At 36.7% G+C, this 20,565-nt stretch overlaps 1 protein-coding gene and 1 long non-coding RNA gene across 3 annotated transcripts in view; both read left to right on the forward strand.

Annotated features, from left to right (window-relative positions):
• The first annotated feature begins 312 nt into the window (after window positions 1-312).
• On the forward strand, window positions 313-9,562 carry cwf19l1 (CWF19 like cell cycle control factor 1). The gene is made up of 14 exons (XM_088072695.1): window positions 313-469; window positions 1,822-1,906; window positions 2,075-2,159; window positions 2,269-2,370; window positions 2,474-2,688; window positions 3,303-3,418; window positions 3,660-3,744; window positions 4,180-4,329; window positions 5,080-5,245; window positions 6,053-6,132; window positions 6,212-6,421; window positions 7,557-7,676; window positions 7,976-8,073; window positions 8,438-9,562. The coding sequence occupies exons 1-14, from the start codon at window positions 447-449 to the stop codon at window positions 8,580-8,582; spliced, it is 1,680 nt and encodes a 559-aa protein (XP_087928821.1). The 5' UTR covers window positions 313-446; the 3' UTR covers window positions 8,583-9,562.
• Window positions 9,563-10,105: 543 nt separating this feature from the next.
• The window catches only part of LOC148185849 (uncharacterized), a 37,545-nt gene continuing 27,085 nt past the window's right edge, over window positions 10,106-20,565 (forward strand). For both annotated transcript variants that reach the window (XR_015775522.1, XR_015775521.1), the window contains exons 1-2: window positions 10,106-10,539; window positions 19,977-20,110. This is a non-coding gene — a long non-coding RNA (uncharacterized LOC148185849). The remainder of the gene's footprint in view (window positions 10,540-19,976; window positions 20,111-20,565) is intronic.

A 20,565-nucleotide genomic window follows, 5' to 3' on the forward strand; every position in this document is an offset into this window, starting at 1 on the left:
TCAATACAGAGACAAAAAGAACAAAAGACAAGCCAAAGTGTGAAATTGTGTTTAAATACAATAAATATATATTTTACATTAAAGTAAACAAGTAAAAATATTAATAAGTGTAAACGTGTTAAAACGTGTAAACATTTGCAAACCTGGCAACCCTTTTCTCCGCTCTAAAACCTGTCCGGGTAAAAACCTGACTTCTTTATTTTTTTTATTGCCTGAAATAATGTAAAGTAATTACCAAAAATATACACTGACACTAGATGAGCGTGTATATTTATTTCTTTGTACCTTGAAACCGCCTTTTGTTGGTACACGAAGTGTGATTTGTAAGACAGAAATAGTTCCGCTGTTATTTCCATCGGGCCGCTATTAGCGACGAACCAAACGCAGAAACTGCAAAAATCCAAATGGTCACATTTTAACACTTTGAGACAATAATAAACAAAAACATGTCGGGACAGCCAGTCAGAGTGTAAGTTTAACTTTATAAATATTTTAACTGTGACTTTAATTATATTTCATGTAGTTAAATGTTGAATATGTGTTTTGTTTTGTTTTATTTGACTGTAACCAGGATTTTACAGGATGTCTGTTAAATTTTAATGTCTTGCAAAACATATTATACATTAATATTTTTAAAAATATTATGGTTTTGTGAATATACTGAACAATGGAGGGTTTCTTATTTGTAAAATTCAGTGGGTCAAATTGTTCCTTTTGCTACCAATACAAATAAATCCGACACGAAACGCGACAAGCTTCGCCGAACCTTATGAAAATTTTATGTAATTTAAGATAACGTCCTCACTGGCACATTTATGTACTTAATAAGAGGCAATGTGAAGCATAATCGATGAAAAATGTGGTAAATTCAAAATTCGGCATTCTTGTACTCCACTATAATACACGACTTGTAATAGATCTTAAATCAAACACAAAAATAATGTGTTACAGCCGGGGTCTGTTGCATTTAAATTTAGTGTTTCCGGTGTAAAAAGCACGTGAGGGTCATATTATATCAGCCGAATTGAAGAGTTGATTTTAATATGTATCTGTATAGTTTCAGTAATGAACGAGGCTTCGTTTAAGTCTTCTTTTGAGTGTAAAGAAAAAAACAGACGTGTTTTCGATGGATTTCTGATGAGTTGAAAGCAGACATGAGTTATCTGGAGTCTAAAATGCTTACTATTGTGTGAATATTCTGTTTATTTTTTACTTTTGACTATTTTTACTTCATATCTGTTCAGAGTCCTGACTGTTTATGTCCCAGTATGTGATGCTTATATTAACCCTTTTTTACCCAAGCAAATTGGCTTGATTTCTTTCAAAACAAGACGGAAATGGGCAACAAAGGAAGAAATTATTAAAAAATTAGCAAATAAATAAATAAATAAATAAATAAAAAACAACAACCTGAAAATAATTAAACTAAATAAATAGAATAAAAAGGAAACAACTTTGAAAAAGTGCTTTAAAAATTCTAATAATTCTGTAATTTAATTTTAAATGTGTAATCACAAGATTTAGCAATAAATATAGTTTTTCCCAGGCTTTTTTTAATTTTATCGCCCCTTGACATTTTCCCTAGCTTTAAAAAAATAATAATAATAAATTCCTAAACTTCTGTCACTTTGTAGGATTTCTTACCAGGTTGCTTATTTCCTTTTCCTCCTTGTTTTGAAAAGAAATAACACCACTTTGTTCTGGATTTAAAGGTTTAAATATGTGTGAAAGGCGTCTGGAAGCAGAACAAGAAAAGTGATGTTGCTCCAGGTTTTAAAGGGTTAATGCATAGATTAGGTTTTAAACTTTGCTTGTTTGCAGTTTGGCTTGTGGAGACGTTGAGGGCAGACTGAACGCTCTGTTCAATCGAGTCCAGACCATCCAGAAGAAAACCGGACAGTTTGACGTGAGTTTGATTTCAGTTCTGTCAGAGTCAGTAAATATTCAGCAAATAATCCTGCAGTTGAGAGATGCTCAACTACTTAAGCTACTGCATTTTTTACTTGTCTGTCGTTGATGTAGTAAATACAGATGTTTCATCTGTATTCTAATATTTTTGGCGGTTGTCTCTCAGCTGCTGCTGTGTGTCGGGGAGTTTTTTGGGACGACGGCAGAAGCTGAAGCAGAGTGGCAGCAGTACAAAACTGGAGCCAAAAAAGGTACAACCGTCTGGATAATCAAGGGTTAACACCTGCCTCACACCTCACAGATCATTTTTAGTTTTTATTCTTTGATTAAAGTCTGTTTTGTGTTTTTCTGCCTCCTCAGCTCCGATCCACACCTACATCCTCGGAGCAGCGAGCCAGGAGACGGTGAAGAATTTCCCCGGCGATGACGGCTGCGAGCTGGCCGACAACATCACGTATCTGGGTGAGACCTGAGACCCGCCTCTCCTCCAGGAAGTCAGGATGCTCCCAGAGAGCTTTGCTGACTTCACGTCATCAAACACGTTGATGTGTGTGTGTGTTTTCAGGTCGGCGCGGCGTGTTCTCGGGCGTGTCGGGGCTGCAGATCGCCTACGTCAGCGGTCAGGAGGCCACGCAGGAACCGGCCCCGGCTCACTGCTTCACATCCAAAGACCTGTCGGCCCTCGTGGCCCCGCTGACCAGCAGCTCCAAGTTCAGAGGAGTCGACATCCTGCTGACGTCACAGTGGCCCCGAGGAGTGTGGCTCTACGGAAACACGCCGGTAAAAATAATACAATAATATATAAATGCTGTTGTTACTGAGAAAAACTTACATCTGTGAGATTTCTTTGAAAATCCAAAAACATTTTAATGAAAAAAAATCACCTTTTTTTCTTTAAGAAAACAGTAACAAATTTGCCTTTTTTTTTCGTTAATTCTACCAAAAAATGTTTTAAATTGCAGAATTATTTTATTTTTTACAGAAAATATGCACTTCTCTGTTATAAAATAAATACAAAAATACAACCATTTGTATTCGTATGCCCCTCTCCTAAACCAAAATAAAAAACATTCGTCTTTCCCCAGTGCTTAAAAATGATTTGACATGCGTCCTCTTTTTTCTCCACCCCATCCCCTCTAATAAATAACAAACAGTCTCAAATTTATTTTTAAATATTCATTCTAATCCTGTTGTGATTAAATATTTTTTAAAATAACATATATTGTAAAAAGTTATTATATAATAATGATAAAGAACCAGGGGGGAGAAAACATGGTCCTAAAAATGTACCTGAAAATCATGGAAAAGTCATGTTTTCTGTGTAAAAGTGTGTGTGAACGTGTTTAAATGAACCTGAAGGCTCTGCTGTTGTTTTCATGTGTCTTGTGTTACAGGAAGTGAACACAAAGTCGTGTGGGAGCAGCTCCGTCGCCAACCTCGCCGACAAACTGAAACCGCGATACCACTTTGCTGCGCTGGAGGGCGCTCACTACGAAAGACTCCCGTACAGGTAGAACGAGCGCTCGACTTTTGACTGTTGAGTTTGTGCCATTTTGCTGATCATTTTTCAACTAAAGTTTTTTGAAAGTAGTACTTTTAACAGAGTATTTTTACATTTTTACTGCATCAAAGGATCCCTAAACTCGTCCCAGTGGTCGATTCGTCTTTATCACCCTTGTTTTATACTGTGTGTGTGTGTGTGTGTGTGTGTGTGCTGTGTGTGTTAACTGTTCTGTGATAACGTGTTTCAGGAATCACGTTGTTCTCCAAGAAAACGCTCAGCACGTCAGCCGCTTCATCGCTCTGGCAACCGTCAACAACCCCGCCAAGAAGAAGGTGTGTGTTTTTCCTGAATCACAAACAACATCGTTTTTAACAGTCGAATCTGAACACACACAGACGTGATACACACGTTTTTAAGTTCAGCTTGACTTACGTTCTGTCATTATCTCAGATTTTCATTGCAAATAAAATGTCCATAAACCTGCTTAGAAATAATGGAGCAAAGACGCATCTCATAGCTGCAGAACCTGCCTGAGAATCAGCACGTTTTTAGGTTTTTTTAAGTATCAAAGTAATCCAGCGATAAAAGTGTGAACATCCATCGAGAAATGTAAACAGAAACAGCTGATGACTAATTCAGCAAACTTTTAATGGTGCCAACTTTCCAAAATGTAATCAAATATTGTCTGACAGTACCAGCATCACATCCTAAACTCTGTGTGTGTGTGTGTGTGTGTGTGTGTGTGTGTGTGTGTGTGTCTGCTGCAGTATCTGTACGCCTTCAACATAATCCCCATGAAGACGATGGATCCGTCAGAGCTGGTGAAGCAGCCGCAGGACGTCACAGAAAACCCGTATAGGTCCTCCAAAAAAGACAAGATGGACAAACAAATGAACTTCAGCACCACAGAGGAAGAGGTACAGCGTGTGTGTGTGTGTGTGTGTGTGTGTGTGTGTGTGTGTAGCTCAAATCCAGCCCGTTAAGTTTTCATAAATTTTGGAGGCTTACATCTAAAGTTGTAACTCTCATACCTGAAAAAGATAAATGTTAACGTTTCCATTCATTTTCACAAAATGAGGTTTATGAAAAGTCTTTGTTGACATTTTTTAAAGACAGCTTTATTTTATTTGACTTCATTTTAGTTTTTCTATATTTATTTATTTATGCTCAAAATGTTTGTTATTATTAATTCTACTGGAAAAGCAAGAAATTAGAGGATGACAGTATCTGTTTATGGCCTGTTTTTTGCCTTTAATTTATTAATTAATTTCTCTACTGCACTTTTGATTTCTTTATTGAATTTAGGGAAAGTAATTACTACACAAATCAAATTTTTTCTTGTAATTTTTTAAATTATTAATTATTTTTAATTATTTTATTTAATTTTATGTCCAATTTGTTTCTCTTTTAATTGATTTTACTCTATTTTTATTGTGTTTTTAAATGTTCTAATGCAGTTCTTATGAAAATCACTTTTTATTGTCTGAAAGATGCTGCATAAATAAACTCACCCTTCCTTTCCTCGGCTGAAGGAGATAAGGAAAGGAAGTATGAAGCGCCTTTTTTTTTTCAACTCCAGGTGTTAAAGCTGCTTCATGCGGTCGTTGTTTTTATTTTAATTTTGGAAAAACTCAGCTTGTCTTTCTGTCCTTCCTGTCGTCTTTCAGGAGCCGTCCCATCAGTTCTTCTTTGACCTGAGTAAGAAGGACGGCGGGGGTTTCCGGGGCCGCGGCAGGAAGAGACACTCAGACGGAGACGGACGAGGACGAGACCAGCAGTATGACAGAGGAGACGGACACCATCAGGGACACCCCAAACAGCCCCGCAGACACCGTGAGTCCAACGGCTCCAGGAAAGCATCCCCAACCCCCGCTCTCATAGGAGCAGACATTATATGGTAGATTAACCCTTTGAAACCTGAGCAAATTTGATAGATTTCTTTCAAAATACACCAGAAAAAGGCGACAAGCAACATAAGAATTAATGAGCCAAAAATTTCCAAAATAAATTGTAAAAAAAAATAACAAAAAAAAAACAAGATAAATTGTTAAAAAAAGTGTAAAAAGTGCTTACAAATAATAATAATTCTGTAAAGTAATTTTATATTTTACAGAATTATTATTCTAATTATAAATATAGGTTTGTTTTTTTCTTGCCTTTTAAAAAATAAAGCCTTTTAAATTTATTTCTTGGAATTTTTGAAACACTTCTCGCCAGATGCTCATTGAATTTTTTTCCCACATTTTCAAATGAAAAATTTATACTTGTGAAGACGTCTTAAAGCAGCACAAAAAAGTGATGTCGATGCAGGTTTCAAAGGGTTAAGGTCTAAATTAACTACAGGATGCAGTAGTACTGCAATAGTACATTTATACAAACGTAATATGTATAGAGAAAGATTAGAATCTTCAGTCATATTTTTGCAGTACATTTTAAATCTTAAAAATGTGTCTGACAGTCCAACAATGTGATAAAACCTTTTAAAAAATGTGAAAAAATTTGCTGCAAGTTTCAAGAAATTAAAAATAACCAAGTAAACGCTGTAGCTTTCCCTGAAATCCAAACTTCACACCCAATCTGAGCAGGTTTTAATCTCTCAGAATGACTTTTTATATCGTTTGTTATTTCATCGTGTTTCAGCTCAGCCAACAGGTCCCTGCTGGTTCTGTCTGGCGAGTCCTCAGGTGGAGAAACACCTCGTCATCAGCATCGGATCACATGTGAGTTCATGGATATTTATGAATAAACATCCAGTCAGATTCCTCCATTTTCCCACAGTGACGGAGTTTGTTTTTCCAGTGTTACCTGGCTCTGGCCAAAGGCAGCCTGACTCCTCATCACATGCTGATCCTCCCCATCGGTCACTACCAGTCTGTGGTGGAGCTGAGCTCGGAGGTGGTGGAGGAGATGGAGAAGTACAAGTCGGCCCTGAGGAGCTTCTACAAGAGCAGAGGAGCGCGCTGCGTGCTGTTTGAGAGGAACTACAGGAGCCAACACCTGCAGCTACAGGTCCAAACGCACAGTCAATCAAAACGTTATTAGATGTTAGATACATGTTTAAAATGTATAAAATATTTTCTACTTTTACCGTGTAGCTCATTGGTGTTGTGATATCACACTCTGCATGGTGTTGAATTTAAATTCTTAATTTTCAGCTTTGACTTTTAACCCTTAAGGCCTGCATTAATGTTACACACACTCATATCACTGCATGCAAAGTTTTCCTTTTAAAATCAGGCTGTGAAAAATATCTGGATTAATATGATAATCTACTTTCACTGAGTTTATTTTCTTTTAACCAACATCTGTCATAATTATAAATATCAAACATCAAAATATTAAATATCAAATGATGTAATAAGGGGGAAAAATGTAAAAATGACAAATTCAAAGACAAAAGTCCGGAATGACACCCAGAAATAATACAAGTCATGTTTCTATGCTTCGATGGCTGTGGGATAAAAAAAAATGCAGTTTGAATGGGTTTCAATGGAGCAAATGCAGCACTTTATGTACTTAACAGTATGAATGTAACATTATCTGTTCACACAGTGTATTTTAGACTTATTGTAGGAGCTGAGCTGGAAACTCCAAGATTAAACAAAAATACACACTCTTGCCAACATGTATGCCATGTTCATGAACAAAATTATCAAAAAAAAAATAAGACTGAAAAGTGTGTAAAATGCTCCAAACAGTCCCTAATGGTTAATATCAGAAAATGCACTCACTTGCCAGTTAATTACAGTACGTACACCTAATGCACTTAAATTAATGCATCCTATATTCAAAATAATTTTAATAATAAATTAGATTAGAAGTGAGTTTACTTAACTCAAAGGTGTTTCTCATGGAGAAAACAATCATAAAACTTCATTTTTAAAAACCTTGGCTAAAAAGGTAATTCTTAAAAGTGTAGATTTTAAAACAAATTGACGTATGATGAAACTTATAATGTTTTTGTTGAAGGTCTTTAAAAAAGGTGTTGATTAAACAATTATTTATTCCAAATCGTATATATCATTGATAACTTAGGGGGGTGTTGGGATGACAAGGGTGCTGTTGTTGTTGTTGTTGTTGTTGTTGTTGTTGTTGTTGTTGTTGTTGTTGTTGTTGTTGTTGATGTTGATGGTGTTGCTATCAGGTGGTGCCGGTGCCGTTGGACCGCTGCACCACGGAGGACATAAAGGAGGCGTTCATGGTTCAGGCTCAGGAACAACAGATGGAGCTGATGGAGATTCCTCAACACACAGACCTCAAACAGGTATACACACACACACACACACACACACACACACACACACACACACACACACACACAAAAACCACATTGGAGGAGGCTTTGTTTTTTTAAAGTGTGCCTTTTGAAAATACCTAAAATATGGGTGAGATTCTCTGTCCAGTTGCATTTTTTTCCCAAAATGTACATAAGCAAATGTGCACACTATGATGATCATCAATTTTCAAAACTGATTAAGCTCAAAACTGGTATATCGCTGCAACCATAGGTAGCAATAAAATGTGTTTGTGTGTGTGTGTGTGTGTGTGTGTGTCTGTGTTCAGATTGCCCCTCCAGGGACTCCGTACTTCTATGTGGAGTTGGATTCAGGGGAGAAACTTTTTTACCGCATCCAGAAACATTTCCCTCTGCAGTTCGGAAGGTAAAACAGTCTATGAATATGAATTGCTACGTCCTCAGTAACTGATGATTTAGAGGTTTAAATAAAAGTGTAACCAGGGGGGCTAAGACAGTTACCCAGCCGTGCCGCCTCTTGATCCACAGCACCTCCCTGCCACCTGTCTCACATCCACATCCGGCTTACTTCAAATGGTGCTAACTTGCCAAAGTATGCACAAAACACAAGCTATAAGTAATGGGGTATAGCAGTGCCGACTTGGAACAGCCTATCACCATACACCTGCACTGTTTTTTAATCTGCTACCTTATGAGGGATGGTCCACTATTATCAGTTTTATCAGTGCATGTTTGTGTGTGTGTGTGTGTGTGTGTGTGTGTGTGTGTAGGGAGGTTCTGGCCAGCGAGGCAGTGCTGAACATCCCAACTCGAGCCGACTGGAGGGAGTGTAAACAGAGCAGAGAGGACGAGGAGGAGAGCTGCAAACAGCTGAGAGACGACTTTCAGCCATACGATTTCGCTTGGGAAGACTAACACACACAAACACACACACAGTTTCTACAAATCTCCTCCCTTAAACTCTCAAAGGAATAGTTTGCTTATCTTCCCTCTGACTTTGGAGGATGGAGTTAGATGAGAACATTGACACAACTCTCAGATCTGTACGGTAATTATGAAGCCGCAACCGAGCAGCCAGTTAGCTTAGCTTAGCATAAAGACTGGAAACAGGTAGAAACAGCTAGCCCGGTGATCCGAGGGTAACAAATCCACCTTTCCACATATATAACAGCTGGTTAGTCTGTGAGCTTAAGAGGAGATGGTAGATTGATTTTTTTTGCCTTTAGGTGGATTCACACTAGCTGTTTCTACCTGTTTCCACCTGTTTCCAGTCTTAATGCTAAGCTAAGCTAACTAAGAGTTGGCTCCAAATATGTATTTACTGCGCAGACACAGTAGCATCAGTCTTCTCATCTAACTCTTGGAAAACTATGTGAAACCGTTCCTTGAAGTCAGGTTTTGTTTTTTTTATACCAGCGTTTTCTTTTTTAATAATGACTGACTGTAGTCATTTATTTTTTAGAGTCTTGAAATTCACAAAATACAAAGAAAAGTTTTCAATTTTAAACCAAAAGTGGGGAGACAGTCTCAAAAAGTGATTTAAAATAATGATAATAATGATCACAATTTCAGCAGTGACTGTTTTGTATTGGTGCCCATTAATATGTGAAAATGTTTGTCTTTTATGTTTTTTTGATTCAGAAAAATAAAAATCCACATTCCAGTTTCTGCTCTTTCACAGTAAAAGCTGAAAACGCTCAGACTGAAGCTCTGAATATTTTCTTTTGTTAAAAAACAGACAAAACACACAAATAAAATAAAATTAAAAACCTGAACAAGAACATTTTCTTTCCTTTATATGGAGGCTCTTTTTGTTTTTATTGTATGGGAGACTGTTTTTTAAAGTTTGTCTTGTATTTTGTAAATGAAATGCAATTAAACTCATATTTTGTGTTTCTGGTGTCATGTTATGTATAATTTACCATGTAGTTCAATTTTAATAACTAAAAATTCTCTGACGCTTTTTGAGGAATTGTACTTGAGGGCAGTAGCCTACTTGAGTAAATGTAATTTATTTACATTCCACCACTTGAAAGTAATATAATTCTGCGTTAGTTAATTGCATAAAGAATGCTTGGTTGCAGCCATTATTTATAATTATATCAATTTAAGTCAGTTGTTGAATATAATAGTAGTTTTGAAATTGTATTCTGAATATTTTTTTAATTTAGTATTTATTACTATTATTTTATTGTATTTATAATTTTTTGAATGTGTTTGAATTTTGTTTATTCAATTAGTTAGTAAATTATTTGTGTTTTTAATGAGTTAAGCTGGAGAGCCTTAGAAAGTGCGCAAAGTGAGGGAAGACACCAGTGCGCATGCGTCAAAGTATCCACGGGGGGCTGGGCGATCTTTGCCCCGCTGCAATTTGATTGGCTGTTTGCCGAAGTACTTTTGCTCTCATTGGCTGGTAGCTGGCGGCCGTTAGTGTTTGACTTAAAGCTGAAAGTAAGCTACCGTGGCCGTGATGGATGTGGAGTATCCTCTACAGCACGGACTATAAACTTTGTTTCTAGAAGAAAAACTGGAAATTAAACTACTCGATAGTAACTACCAACCAACCGAGAGATTCCGTTAGCAACCACACTTCCCTTAAAAAGTAACGACATTTAAAATGGAGTGGTTTTCCTGTGCAAGATGGCTAACTGCTAGCTTGTTGGAGACGAAGTCTCTGCTTGTTTACGGTGTGTTTTTACCTTTACCTGGAGCGGATGGTTACTGACAGTCAAGAGCAGACTTTCGGGATCGTAAACGCTTTTCTGAGAGGATTACCGAACATAACAACGCTGAAAAGGACAACGAGATCAAACTGGGCAAACATGGCTAGCCAAACTGACAGTGCAAACTAAGGGGGACCTGAGGAGAACAGGTATGTGCGCTGTCTGATTATCACCTGAGTTAACCCTCTGAAACTTAGCCAAACTGATTTCTTTTAGAAACATGTGAAGAAGGCAGTGAGCAACTTAAAAATAAATGACTCAAAAATAAGCATGTAAAAGTATAAGAAAATTACTTGGAAAAAAGGTAGGATCCCGGATCCTTAAAGTTTTAAAGGCATTTAGTTCATATAAGGCCTCAATTTGCATTAAAATGTCTATCAAAAGTGTTAAAAATGCTACCACGTGGTAAGTAGGATTTTATGATTTTTTTCTGAGGTTGCATTGTAAAATCTCAAAATAAATGTAAATAAATAAAAAAAGATATATTCACCGAATCCCTCTTCTTAAACTCTTCATGATGGGAATTAAAGCAATGGGATCCCATATACAGAGAGAGACACACAAAATCGATCATAATACCCGCCAATAAATGATTGATATTTACCTATTTTTACTAACTTTTTCACTGGTCCAAAAATGTAATGTTTTCCTGTGTTTAATGCATGTTCATGTGTTGTTTTGCCCCCCACGCCCAGTTGTGGTTATTATAATATTAGTTTCCCAAGTAGCATTTTAAAAAAATTCTTAAAAAGTATTAAATTTATTAAATTTTCCTTTAGCTTTAGGAACCCCGATAAAGTATTTAAGAAGTATAAAAGTTGGCTATATATAAGTATAAAAACTAACAATTCTGTAAATCATTTAAAAAAATATAATTATGTAAGCATAAATGTAGCATTTCCCCCCAAGCTTTTCAAAATATTTTTAAAAATCTAATCATTTCTTGCTAATTGCAGGACATTTCGTGCCCAGTTGCTCATTGTCTTTCCTCCCATGTTTTCAAAAGAAGTCAAACTAATTTGTGCAGGGTTTAAGGGTCTAAATATACCTGTGAAAGATGTCTGAACCCATCACTATAAAAAGGGATGTCGATCCAGGATTCAAAGGGTTAACCTGTGTTGTAAATGTGAAATATAGCATTGTGTCACTTTTACAATATATGTCATATATATTACACTATATCATAGTTATTATTCTTAAGCCTTTTTTATACTGTACATCTGGCCCCAGATGTTTCACCTCAGTGTGAGGTAATTCAGTGCTACAGTTGCAACAGTTAACCAAAAGAGAGCGTTGTTATCCAGCATTGTGCTATACTCTGTTCTGCAGTGGTTTAAATCAAAAGCTTTCCCCCCTGTGGTGCTCTGGGGCTAAAAACATAAACAGACCTCACTGTGAACTGTTTTCACATTGTTTAACCTTTGGTTGAAAGTAGCTCCTAAAGAAAGTTTGCCACAGTGAAAAATGTTGATTATTTAGACACTGCAGACATAGTTGTTAAGAAATACACACATTAAATGCAAACCTGAATTTTAGCACTACAGATTGAAATTCATCCATCCAAAACCTCTGCAAATGTCTACTAATTTATTTTTATTATATTTTGGGTGAAATTACCATTTAAATACCCATTTTTTCCTTATCTCTTGTCAGTAATGTCTGTGTACTCTGTAGATGCTAGTGCATGTTGCCTGTGGGGTTTTATGGTACGATTTTATCTTCTTTTTATTGTATTTTATCTGTAGCACTCATGGGTGTACTTATATTGCTTTTTTTTTTATTAGTTTCTTTACTTTTAAAGTAATGTTATTGTGCTGCAGTTTATTAGTGCTCCTTGTGTATGAGTCTAGATGTTATTATCGTTATTAATATTTTGAACACATACATTTCCACATTTTTCTGTGCAGAACATAATGGCTCCAGCTGCTTGTTCTGTGAATTTTATTTAATCTATTCTATCTTGTGTTCAGTGTTGTAAGGGGGGGGTAGCCTTCCTCTCTGACCATATCTCTCATGGAAAACACATTATGATGATTAAGCATGGCTCCGTGAGCCACAATGCACCTGCACATTTCACGTGGTTATTTCTATATATGACCTGCCTCTTAACTCCTCTAAAAAGCTCAACAGTACATACAGTTCAACGCATAATGTTCAGATTTAATGAACGGAAAATGCTGTTCATGATCCCCCCATACAATAATATACTTGACATAAGTTTGGCGGGGACTGGATCATTTCAAATAAAATATTTGAGTTTTTGAGTTTGGTATTCATTGCAGTTTCTCAGAGATTACATAAGACCCTTGAACTGATGAATATCTGGATGAGACTTGAGACTGAGCTCTAGTGGTGCATGCTGTGCACTACATACAATGAATTTAATAGAAAGAGAAGCACCTGTATTCATGTAGTATTGGAAACCATACCTTTGGGATTTCTAAATACTCTTGTATAATACCATGATAGTGTTCATGCCTAGTGTCTTTAACTGATCAAGGCTTGTGTTGATTGTTGACGTGTGAAAGCAGCAGCCTAAAGTCGCCCGTTGCTTTTGTGAGGGTTTTTGTGTGTGTTTGTTTTTCCATCACACAGCAGGCAGATAAAAGAAGTTAACCTGTTGCAGGTGAGCTTTTTGCGGAGTTGCAGTAGGAGCCTATTGTCTGCAGCTCTTTATCTAACATCTCATTCTGGCCGTTTCTGCTTTTACTTTGCTCCCTGCAGTATTAGTAGACCTGTATTTATTGAAGTTTTTTTTATATATATATTGCTAAATCACTGATAAACCCACTTCATTTCCTATAGATTCTTCAGACTAAGACTCCTCTATTATTTTGTTGTATTAAAGGTGTTTTTGCAAAGCAGTTTAATAAGGAAATGTTGGGTTTTCATTAGTGGTAATTTTACAGATTTCAGTACGGCCAAAAGCAAACATAAAACAGTGCAATAAACAGGAGATCTGAAGTACAAACAGGAATGCTGGAGAAAAACTAAACTCCAAACCACAAAGTTTCAATTAGAAGCAACAAAAGTACTCAGAGCTGAACACACACAGACTTTTAAAAACGTCTTCATCTCTGGTCTCCTGCACAGACTGAGGTCATTGGAGTCTCATAACACACATGCTTGTTTGAGGGGGAGAAGTGGGATCATCAGGGGTCATCGGGGGTTTGATGCCATCAGTGAGAGGTCACAGCTACCCACTTTTAGGTGGTCGTGTGTGTTCTTGGATGTATTCTAGAGAAGGTCCATCTCTGGCGTAGCTCGGCACAGCTTGGCATGTTAAAACTGACAAAGGAAATGCAAATCTGCGCAGCATGGTTTGACTCTGCGCAACCAAAAGTGATAATGGAAAAGGTCCATAATAAGAATCTCAAAGCTGACATGTAGCATTCAGGTGTAAGAGCAAACTTTTCATATGGATAGCAGTTTTACAATCTGATCATAATTTCAGTTTCTTCATATAAAATAATTCATTAGGACACACTGTTTGGACTCAGTGATCTGCAGCTGCAATGAGTGAGTTAGTGAAACTGATGATGGCGGTCCTAAATAAAGCCACAGAGCGCCCACACAGGATGCAGCCGACTGGGGTCACTGTGATCTGATCAGATTATGTGGGCATTTTTCCAGTGGACTGTTTATAGTCACTGTTAGATAAGGTTCAGTGTTCAGGTCGTTATAAATGACAGTCTGTTGTCTATGTATTGGCTTGTCTTGACTGGATTTTCCACCAGCTGAAACACAAAATAATGCAGGAGGCAGATGATTTGTTGTGCATAAAAAATAACATATAACCCTTGAAACAAAGAATTGTAGGATAGAAAGGCATAAGTAAACTTGTGATGTAACCCTTAGGGGATGTTTAGTGCATGTTACACACTTTTCATTCTTCCTTTTTTGATAATTTTGGCTGTGTTCATGCATATGGCATACATTTTGGCAAGATTGTGTATGTTTGGCTCTTTACAGGTAAAAATTGCCTATCACAGTGATTTGTTACTGCAGCCGTTAGATAAATGTAGCCTCTGAAATCTGCTGGTAGATGTTCTTTCAAATACTTGGAAATACTGTAGTGCCTGAACCTAAAAGCTGTACTTTCTTGAGTAAATGTTATTTTCTGCCTCTCTGCTGTTATAAAGCTGTTAGATACATGAAAAACAATCAGAATATATTAAAATTAGATCTTGTTCTTAAATATAATCTCGTTTTTAGGATAAAGATGACATATATTATGTTTGTTTGTTTTTTAAATTAAACACCAGTGTTGACGTGTATGTTTTTATTATTTCTGTATCTGTGGTTACAGTGTTTTCGTGTCCCGTGTTAAGCTGCGTGTTGCTTCAGAGACTTTTCCACACTGACAGGAAAAACATGTTAATAGAAACACTTCTTTTTAATACCCTGGAATGTTTTTGGATTAAATTAAAGAATTTTAGGATCCACCGAGGGCTCCTTCAGTCAAACACTAAACCTCTCGCGACACGTTAGAAAACATAGAGTTAAATCTTTCATGTTATTAAGAAGAGGTTCAGTGCTGGGCTACGATTCATGCTGCTGGTTCTGATTAACAGTCATGCTTTACAAGAACCTTGTCGTGTAAACGCACAGTGACACGCAAATGCACACCACCACCGCCCTCTCCAAACACACTGTTCAGGATAGCTCCCAGATGTGAGAACGTCAGCTCTGACTTTCCTCCTTGTTATCTGCAACTCCTTTAACTCTTCGTGGCACTTTAATTTCCTTAATATATAACACAAGTGCATTCTTTTAAAGGAGCACCTCTCATATATCTACCTTTATGTCTCCCCGAGGGATGTTTTTAGGTGAAGATTTACGTCATTAGTGGTGTTATTCCGGATGATATGCGCACAACACTGTTTTGTTAAGGTATATGCTCACATGAGGTGGTAGTTCAGGTGATTTTATGTTTTGAACCTTGCAGAAATTCACCCAATAGAAAAACAGTCATTTCGCAAATGTGATTTATCGACATTTCGAAAATATTGCTTAAGCTTTGGGCAAATCTGTAATGGAAACCTGCCTATTGGTGAAAAGTATCTTAGTACATTTACCCAAGTCTTATAAGTGGAATTTTGATGTAGTCTATTTTACTTAAGTTATTCTATTTATGCTATATTAAACATTTACTCCACCACACTTATTTATGTTTCCCTCTTAAATGTAATAGAGGAATTAGGGATAATAAATATGTTAGGAGTGTGCATATCATTCACAATAATACCGGTATAATTTTCAATATGATAAGAGAAAATTCATATCATGATAATGGCTATATAGGACATAATATCATCAAACCATCACACACAGTAACAAAAAGAATGACTGAGAGCATCAGTGCTATCAGTTTCTTTTGTTATTGCAATCTAAAGAAATGAGAGATAATTTTTGTTTAGTTTTTTACTGAATTTTTGCAGGTGAAATTTTATGTTTGTGCTGATATGTAAAACCTGTAACAGTTATTTTGTTGCAATTGCATGCTCTTGTAATTAATAATAATTGTTAAAAAATATTTTTCAGTGGTTTGTTATATCATCAAGAATATTATTAACACAAAAATACCATGAAATATTGTGATATTATTTTTGGGCCATACCTCCCCAATATATATATATATATAATAAACGGAAATTTGTAGTAAAACTTTGAGGTATGCATGGAATACATGCATACCTCAAAGTTTTACTACTTTTCATTAAGTACATTCTAAAAGGAAGATACTGTAATGTTTGTGTTTATCTGTCAGCAGTTGTAGATTCACAGATGTACATTGTACATAAGATACTTCAAGCTGTTGTCGTCCCTTAAGCGTCCGTTTCCCCCCGGGGCCTGAGGTCTGCGATAGGGAAATCCCTCCCCGTACGCACAGACGCATAAACACATAAACAGTGGAAGTGCTCCATTTGCACAGACGTGACATTTGGAGTGTGTTTGTCTTCCAGTTTTGTGCCCTCAGAAAAAAATCCTCCCTCAAGGTTTGATGGAGAGGGCAAGGTTTTGTTTTTTGTTTGTTTGTCCGACTCTTAGAGACCAGGATAATTTAAAAGACCTGTGAACAGATTTAAATGTCCTTTGGTAGAAAGATGACAACTATGAGTCGAGGAGCAAGTGTTTCGGCAGTTTTTAAAGAAATTTTTTACAATTCAAGATGCATGCCTTTGCATTATTTTCTCACATAAGAAGGATAGCTTTCTCATGAAAATTTGGTCTTGCATGCAAATTCAATGTTTAATTAAAAACAAACAAAGTATGAAGTGTAGGGAATAAAGTTCAGATTTTAGTTTAAGTGTAATTATTTGCGACATGTACTCAAAAACTGTCTCTTCTTAAAAAGTTAAAAAAACAAAATGATTGAAAGTCAACACCTTGTGCTGTTTGAACTTCTGATGCTTTATTTTCTGACACTTTATTGACCAAAAATTTGAATTTATTAATTGAAAAAAAAAGATTAAATGTAACCTTTGTTTGCAAGTCTAAACTCAATCAAAAGAGGGCAGCATGAACCTGTAAATGACATCCAAAAAATGTCAGAGAAGAGTTCACATCGTTTACTTGATTAATTATAGAGATACTTCAGTCTAAAAATACTCCATTGCAAGTAAGTCCTGAATTCTAAATATGAAGTAAAAGGCATCAATTCTCATTTTATTTAGATAAATGTAGTGGAGTGAAAAGTAAAAAACTTTCCCCGAGATGTAGTGGAGTAAACGTATAAAGTGAGAAAATGGAAATACTCAATTAAAGTACAAGTACTCGTACTTAAAATAGAGTAGTTGAGTAAATCCCAGCACTGTAAACACTGTAATATAATATAGTCAGAAGAAACTGTCAGTGTGATCGATAGATTAGTGATGCCCAAGGTGTTTGTGTTGCAGAAGCGTGTTCATACGGGCTTCACTCATTTGCACACGTGTGGACAGACGCCAAAGATAAACCTAAAAAAAGGGCCAATCAGAGGAAGAAGACAGCATGTTTGGGTTTTGAGAGACAGAGCGACAGACTAAATGTAAATGAAGGAAAATGAGTCCAGAGTGATGTATAGAAAGATAGAGGCCACTTTTCCTCAGCACAGGATGGAGCTCCACCCGAGGTCGTTAAGTGATGAAAGCTGCTCCATCTTAAGGCCACATTCAGCTGCACTTCCTGTCTTTTAACAATGCACTTCCTTTTCACAATTTCCTGCATTCAGCCCTTTGATAAAAACGTGTCCCTGTGGATGATGTGGTTGATTAAAATTAAAATTCTTTCAAAGCAGATGGGATGCTGGAAACAGTCACACTGTGTAGGTAAAAAAGAAACTAGAGTCGTGTGGATAAATACTTTATTCACTCAATTTAAAATTTTCAAGAAATTAGTCAAAAATACAAGAAAATTACCTAAAAATTAACAATTAAACAATCAAAAAACAAATATTTAAACCTGGACTTGGAAAAAAATGCTTCAAAATGTATAGTAATTCTTTAACTTAATTTTAAGGGTTAATATTGATTTCATCGGCAGCCACTGGCTTTCAGTTCATGTCACTACACAACTTTTTGCTAATTTGACGGATGGAACAGACTAACACAACACAGGTTTATTTAGGAAACAATAAAATGACAGACACATCAGCAGAGCATGACCTCGTAAAAGCTCATTAAATTTGCTGTTTTAACGTGCTTTTAGCAGATATTTGTCAATATTTTTGCAAAATGGCACCAGTAAATAATGCTGAATGATTTGTGAGCAGCTCCTGTGTGCATTGTACCCATGTACAGACGACATTCACTGTATTACGTTGATACTGACGAAAACTTAAAAACAGGATCATTCTATGGCAAAGTTCAAGCCTGTTTTTTCTATGAGTTCTGACAGATTTTATCGATGTTTATTTATAGTATCCATGGCGCCCAGTCCAGTACTTTGACTGAATTACTCCAAATTCAACAGAAAGTTTGACATTTTGGGAAATAATCTTATTTACTTTACATTCTCTGGCTCATAACAACACATAAAACAGCATTTTATCATTTTTACATGAGTTATAGTTAATTTTGTACTTCAGATGTGCTGATAGGTGGATGTTTCCTTTGGACAGAGCCAGGCGAACTGTTTTTACCTGTTTTGACTCCAAACTCTTTGATGCTCAGGCAATGAAAGAAAAACGCCTTCTGATGTTGGTTGCCAAACACCTTTACCTCAACTTTTATCAGTCTTACAGTTTAATCATCTTTACAGGGAACTGTGCAGCCTCTCAGCGTGGCTGTGGACTTTTGTGTACGAAGAACAGCATCGCCAGTTTTTATTATTTTCAGTTTTGAATCTGGATCTTTAACTACACTGACATTGTTCTAATGAACAGGCAGGCCTCGTTTTGAGGAACTGACAACCACTTTTTGGCTTTTTGTCACCATCAGTGGCACGTTTTAACATAAATAAAGACAGCCAGCAGCATATTCAAGTATTAGTGGCAGCCCGTCATGATTGACGGTTTCCAACCTGTCAACCACTTTTTAAAGTTAGAGTTGAGCCCTGTGTGGAAGGCTTCACCCTGGGAGCTGGTTCATCACAGCAGGGGTCTCTGGGTTGGATTGTAGTAAGGATTTTTGTGTTTCTGTGTCCTCTCAGCTGTATCAGTTTAACTCCAGTGTTACCTGAGTCAACCTGGATTTCCTCCAAGAGGTCCTTGTGCTGCGTGATCTGATGTGTGTCAGTTTGAGTTGTGTTCCTCTTGTTACGTACACACCAAAGAAATTTAGACAAAACATACACCCAGGGGGTTTTGATGTGGTCCTGGAGTGAGAGGGTTAAACAAGGTAACAGGAAACTTGGATGGATGGATGCTGGCAGTATTTATGTGGAGGGGCCCCAAATGTTTCCTGTTCCCTATGTGGGATGCACAAGTATGTGTTGTGGTAAAGAGGGTTGTTAAATATACATTTTTTTAGACCTTTATTCTGTTCCTTTCAGTGCTACTTCAGATCTTCTGTTTGGCGCACAAACACAAGCTGTTTTACTAATGAATGATAACTGAAGACATCGGGGTGTTTATCATCCTAACGGACAGAGATGAATTCGGTCAGCTGATGGAAAAGTACATGATTAGTGTGTAATTACTGCCGCAGTGATTCTTAATGGCAGTTTGTACAGAAAGTTGTGTGATTTGGTTCCAACTTATAAAGTTAACTCAAAGAGGACATCTTTGCTCCTTTTTTCACAGCAGGAACAATGTTTTCCCCAAGTTTTATTGTTATTTACAAGTACAATGGAAAATCGGACAGCACAACAATAGTTTATACCTTAAGCAACCCATCAAGCTCTTTCAAAAAGTCAGCAAGAAACAAAAACAGAACAAGCAAACAACAAAAGCAAAAACAGCAACAACAGCACTTGTAAAAAAAAAAAACAAGCAAACAAACCAACAACAAACAGATACAAATTTAAATTAAGAAAGAAATGTTCCTTTCATCAAAATCTCTCGGGTTCCTCCAGGCTCTCAGTTCTCCTGTAAAAAAAAAACTGATTTAAAATAAAACGTGTGATTGCAGCACTGACAGCTTTTTATTTTACCTCTGCATTTCAGTCAAATCGAGGCTGCACAGTTCGTCAGCTTCTCAGTCTGAGATGAGACAGAGAAATCATGCATCTACAGAACAGAGATCTGTATCTCACTGCCATTCTACATCCTGATGACGACGATGGCTTCTGCTTTCCACTGTAAGTAAAAAAGAAAAAATCATGTGGAAATGGTTTTCTGGTGAAATGATGTAACAGTGTCTCTCTGGTAGTAAATGATCAGCTGATTCTGCAGTTCCTCTCAGCTTTATGGAGCTTTCTAGTGAGTTTAATCTTGGTGTTTATCTGTACACCAGCAACTTAACTGATCTGGTCCACACTTATCGCTCTCATAGCCAACGTAGTTTCCCTGCTCAGGTACCTGCACACTGCTGCTGACAATCATCAGGTGGCACAAACACAAATACCTTTTTTTTTTTTTACACTAAAGTTAGTATGTGACTGCTTTCCCATTGCCAGTAGACCAGAGTCGTGTACACAACTCAGTAGACAGCCTTTCTGTGTTGTATAATGTTGCAGGGTGGTTTTCATACTCATGGAAAAAATGTAAAAAGTCATGGAATTACATAATAAGATTTTCTAGGCGTGGAAAACTC

This window comes from Plectropomus leopardus, chromosome 22, assembly GCF_026936395.1.
Source record: "Plectropomus leopardus strain MGB_pleo_1.0 chromosome 22, ASM2693639v1, whole genome shotgun sequence".
Lineage (NCBI taxonomy): Eukaryota > Metazoa > Chordata > Actinopteri > Perciformes > Serranidae > Plectropomus > Plectropomus leopardus.